The sequence below is a fragment of the Pinus tabuliformis genome, chromosome 1_1, assembly GCF_031772625.1.
Source record: "Pinus tabuliformis cultivar Carrire ecotype Pingquan chromosome 1_1, CPIR1, whole genome shotgun sequence".
In the NCBI taxonomy this organism is placed as follows: Eukaryota; Viridiplantae; Streptophyta; class Pinopsida; order Pinales; family Pinaceae; genus Pinus; species Pinus tabuliformis.
This window is the reverse complement of record NC_142297.1, coordinates 726,008,954-726,014,750: the sequence shown is the minus strand read 5'-3', so window position 1 is coordinate 726,014,750 and position 5,797 is coordinate 726,008,954. Positions and strand designations below refer to the sequence as shown.

Below are 5,797 nucleotides of genomic sequence, written 5' to 3'. Positions count from 1 at the left end.
CTGTCTACACTCAAGATATGGATTCTCGTGCATTTGTGCAATGCTTGAGAATGGAAATGTTGGATTGATTTGAATGTCTGCCAATGACCGTACTGTTGAAATTGCAGTAAAAATTATCCCTTGTCGTTCTTTGGTGTCGATGTCTACTATTGCTTTGTCTAATGCCATTCCTTGTGATTTGTGTATCGTTAAAGCCCATGCCATGCGAAGTGATATCTGATGGCGTGTACCCCTTGTGATGGGAAAAATGGGTACATATGTTGGGTGTGAAATGTCCCATGGTGTTCCTTTGTATTGCCTAAAGTCGACAACCACAAAGGATGGTAATTCTGGGGGCTTTGACTCAATTGAATAAAATATTGAAATGGCTTTCCAAAGTGCACCATTGACAAGGCCTGCATTTACCCACAAGTTGATGGTGAGCATAACTTTTTGTTCGTTGCATAAGAGCACTTTTGCAGGCAAATGCTCATCTTTTGTTGTAGTAGAAGTTTTCTACCTTTGTTGTTCTACAGAACCAAGCACGACTAGAATGTTCAAGTTTTTAAGCATTTTCTTATTATGCAAGACAACTAAGTTGTTCGTTGCATATAGGTGCATGGATTCTTCAAATGTGTGTTTCTCTTCATGCGTAAGAGAGGAATTTGTCCTTGACATTAGGAGTTGCCAATCTTCAAGTCTATATATTCCATTTCTGAGATTTGTGAGTATTTGCTGGAAAGCAACCTGGGACGAGATAGCTCCTTGTTGGCGAAAGATGGTTGAAAGTGTTATGAATGTGTCAAAGCTGTGCTAAAGTGCAGTGCCTTGTGATGTCCCAGCGTATAGAGGAATGTCTTTTACAGGTGGTAGCTGGCCTAAATCTCTGACAAGGATAATTGAACGATTACCAAATGGTGTGTTTCAGTGAAGGGGGAATGCCTCTCTTAGACGATCGTCAATGCAAGAAAGCATTTTTGGACCGATGAAGCTCATTTCATCAATGAGAATGTATTTTACATGACAGAGTTGTTCTTGCAGTTGTAGGAGTGGCTAGCCTTCAAGAGGATGCATTGTTTGGATAGGGATACGAAGGGCAAAGTGAATTGTAAGGGCATTTATGTTGAAAGCTGCAACGCTAGTTGGTGCAAGTAACAACAAAGGGTTTTTGTTTGTTGGTGAGTTTTCCACAAATACATGGTGCATAAATTTAATCAAATGGGATTTTCCTATCCCAGGTGATCCTTGTATGATGATTTTGCATGGGGGTTTTGGCAAAGGGGTTCTGAAGTGTGAAAAAATAGTGGTAAAAGATATGTTTGGGTAGGAGATAATGTGTGATCTTGGGGAAGGTTGGAAAAAGAATGATGTTGGTTTTGAATAGTTGAGTAGTTGAATTCAACGAAATTTATGGCAGTTTCTTGCAAGTGGAGAGGGATAGTAGTATGTGATGAATTGTGGTTGGCATCGAAATCACAGTACCCAATCATGTCGAGGTCATCAACTCCAATATTGTAACCTGGGTGGAGCAGAGAGAGGATTTGCCAATCATTCATTTGCATGGAGTCAGGAGGGGTGTCAGAGGTAGATTGATCTTTATTATGTGGGTTTTGTGGGTTTTCATTTTCTCGGTGGATATGCCATGGTGTATATGTACCCTTTTTTGTTCCCAATGTACAATTATTTATGCATCAGTTGAACCAATATCATTGGGGAGTGTACGAAAAGGGAAATACAATAGTAATTCACTCCAGCAAAACGTGGCATAAGAAGGATCATCAGAGGAAGGAATGTCATTGTAGCGTGGCAAGACATGTACAACCGTTGTAGGGAATATGTGTTTCCATTGGTTTTTTTCCGACGAGAAGAATATGACCAAGAGCGTGCAGCTTCAAGGAGGGGCAGTGATTCCAATGAAATAGGCCTGCTCATGTATGCAAGGATAAAGTTTGATGTCGAATGGGGATTCTCAGTATCATGAGAAACACATTTGAAAACAGTCCTTTTGACATTCAAAGAAAGAAATGTACAGTTGCAGAGAGAGAGGTATATTTTGTAACATATGGCATATTTCTTGCGCTCGAATGTCTCTATCTACAATGGTTTATATAAAGAGTTTCCAGATAATAGCAACGATAGGTGCTTCTGGAATGGAACTTTGCGAAAGCCGTGATAGAATTTGACGGTAGCTCTCAAATCTTGTTTCTGCTTTTGTTGCATACTTTGAAATATAGTTTAACACAACATGGCGAGATAGAACTGGTTGACAATCAACATTTTCTCTCCAGAAAGAAAGTAGATCGGCATTGTGAATATTCAATCTTTCATCATTGCAAGTAGGGGCGTAGGTGTTATGACCTTTATCATCAATGAAAAGCGAAGATGTGTAGTTTAACTCCCACGGTACTCCACACCGACATCTAAGTACATTGTCTTTCTTGTGAAGACAAGAAGATTCATGACACTTTGTATGACGTTAAACGTAGTTGACGAGCTCTGTATAGTCTTCAGACTGGTTGGACTTGAATATTGATGCTATGTCAAGAAGACATGGGTTATGAATTGCTGATTGGTGAAGCAGAAGATTTTGGTGTTCTGGCTGGCGTGGATTCCAAGCAGTTACATAGTGGTCGAAATACTTTTGTGCATTAGCAACTTCTAATGCATTGTTCCAGTCAATTGTGTCCATGTTTGGTGCATTTTGCAATGAGAGGAAGCCATGAATGTGTGCGGATCCTGTATGTTGCCATTCGTATCCAAATATAATATGAATGTAAAATTTGGTTAAAACATATATGCAGCATAGAAAATTAATGCATAGGGAAACGAATATTAAAAAATACCTGCACCAGTAGTCTATTGCGTAGAGGCCTTTTTGCAGGATTTCTTCGATTGTAAATATGCAATGCATATATTGAGATGTTAGATGTGGGTTTTTAATTATGTTTTGAATTCTCCATTGGAAGTGGTTGTCTGAACTGGAGGAACATTGGCAAGAATGATCATGTGCAAGTCATGCCATTTAGTATCAACTGCACTGGGAGTGAAAAATAATGTCGGACTTCCTATTTGTGTGATCATGTCGGTCAGATTAGATCGTTGTTTGTTCCAGAAAGACCTTGTTCCTCGTAGGCCTGAACCGAACCACATTATTTGCTCGGGTAATTTTGAATCTAGAGAGTCACGAAGACACTGTCGTAGGTCTGAAACCGTTGTTGGCAAGTTGTTCTCAATTTACTTCTTCACAAAAACAGTAGCAGTTGTTTGGCTACGATGGTCAATTACAATGTTATAAAGATAGTAGCAGAATCTTGGGTGTTGTCCAAAGCGGTTATCATGGTAGTGCAACAAGTGCAAAGCGTATTCATGCATCTCAACTTTTGTAAGTCTTGGTTGCATGATCATGGAAATTCCTGTAGGAAAGAGTGTGGGGAATGCCATGGCAAAGAGGCCTATGGTGTTGTATTCATTCATAACTGTTAAAGATATTGGAGGCCAATCAATAGAGCTTGTTGAATTTGAATGGATCAACTGCAAATAATCACAAATGTGCTCTAGTTCAATACATGAATTTGGGAGTATTGGAACAAAAGAAGAGGGTTGGATGTCTAATGGAGGTAGCATGACATCAGTGTCATAAGTAGAATCAATAGTGGTTTGATGGGTTTCAAAAGAGGAGGCGGTTGCATTATGGAGAAGAGAAGAAATATATGTAGGGTGTTTAGTAGAGCAGAAATTGCAGATGAACTGAATTGAACATCACTGTAGTAAGGGTCATTTTTTATTTTGTATTCAAGTGCTATAAGGACACGTGATTTGCGAACGAAGAATTCATAAGCCTTTTCAGATGGATTTTGTCTTTTCATAATGAGGATATCTAAGTCAGAAATCATTCGGGGTAAGTATTAGGCAATAGTAGTGATGTCTTGAGGGAAGCTAATTGTATGGCCACTATATTTGTATTGACCACCACGGGCATGAGTGACTTGTAGAATGGGGTTTACACGTGCAATGAGCATTTCTTCAACTTGTGTTAAATGTTGAAGGACATATGGTTGTTCACCAGGGTTCATGTTGTTCAGTTGAGAAAAACGATTGGTAGAATTAGATCATGAACAACGAAAACAAGAAAGGCTACCATGTAAAAGTCTTGTTTTCATTCCTGGGTATGATTCTTTGCATATTGTGCAAACATGCATGGTAGAAAGTTCATCTATCCTTTGTCGAAAGCGACGATGTTCTTCATTAAGGGGAGGGTTATATTGGATTTGATGAAGGTGAGGTGGGTTGGTTTGTATAGTTGGGAGAGCATTTGAGGTGGGAAGGGATGTAGAGGAAGTAGTAGGGTTGTTGCGGTTTTTATAAAGAAGTCGTCGACGTGCATTTATTGTATCCTTGTGTTGTGCATAAATAAGACGACGCCGCTCGTTTTTATCCGCATTTTGAGTGTTTTTTGGCATATCTAAACAAGTACAAATAATTATTGTTAGTTTTCATAAATGAGTTTTGCATGTATAGAGAATGTATTACAAGTTTTAGAATTACTTTTTTTTTATTTGAACATCGGTGAAGTATAGGTAGAACAGGTAAAAGGAAAAACATGCAATTAGGAGTATTACAAAAAACATGTTATTATGGCATCTATTATTAAGAGCTGAAGAGCAAGATAACCAATATTTTGCTTTCTTCTTCTTCTTTTTTGTTTCAACAAGATTGAATGATAGCATGAATAGATTAGCAAGCAAGAGATCAATGTATAGCCATGTAAACAATGAACAGAAAACTCAAGTAGTAATCTTTACAAATGTTGATATCTATATTATGTAAAATGCAAAGGGGTAAACATACATATTTTGGGATAACTGAAAAAGAGTATTTGTAGCAAAAGTGTGCAACATAATAACATGGGTGTAATTTACAACAATATGGAACAATGAGTTATACAAAAATGTCAATTTATGTACAAACAATAGCGTTTGAAGAAACCCTGAAAAAATTTCAAAGGCGGCAAACAACAGGTCGTTTTGAAGTGGACATTGCTTGAATGTCATTGAGGGCTTCTTTGCATGCAGAGGCATATTGAATTTCTTCTGAATTTATCAGTATTGGTTGCAAGCGCTCAACACCATTGAAGTAATCTGTTTTAATGGAAAGTGTTAGCAGGAAGCGACGTCCTGAAATTCGGCCACAAATTTCTTGCAGATCAGTTGGTTCGATAGAAAGAAGGAACATGTCTTTTGTTGTGATGCCCATGAGCTCATTTCCTGCATCATTGAAAGCTGTGACATTCTGTAGGTGCCCGATGTGGTCATGCAACTCAATTTTAAGTTTGTAATGGTAGTCACATTCTGAGAAGTCGTCGTTACATTTTGTACAATGCCAAAGATTGTTATAATGCTCCACAACCTTTTTCATGCATAGTTTTCCACTGAAATCTAATGGACATGCTAAAAAGTAGAAGTCGTCCATGTGAAGAGCAGTTATCGTTGCATGAACTGAAACCCATATTGCTTTATGGGAGGCTTGCATGCAAGCAATTTCATGAAACTTCTTTTTTGTCAGGGCACGTTACGAAGCAACACGAGAGTTTCTTCTCAAAGATGGAGAAGAAGAGCTATAAAATGTTTCACGGAACCATGCATGTAGTTGATGAGTTTCTTCAACTTGTGGATTTATGATGAGAGTCTTCGTTGATATCGTCCCGATTGTGGTTCCATTAAATTCACATACACGACCTCCTTTGATTGCAAGGATTGGTGGGTTGCCAAAAGAGTAGAATTCAGCAAGGTTTTGTCCTATAGAGTCACAATGATCTCCC

At 38.4% G+C, this 5,797-nt stretch overlaps 1 protein-coding gene across 1 annotated transcript; it reads right to left on the bottom strand.

The window, feature by feature from the left end:
- Positions 1-4,977: 4,977 nt before the first annotated feature.
- Positions 4,978-5,448, bottom strand: LOC149215971 (replication protein A 70 kDa DNA-binding subunit A-like). The gene has a single exon (XM_089389785.1). It carries the CDS (start codon positions 5,446-5,448, stop codon positions 4,978-4,980), a length of 471 nt encoding a protein of 156 aa, XP_089245911.1.
- Between the last annotated feature and the right edge of the window lie 349 nt (positions 5,449-5,797).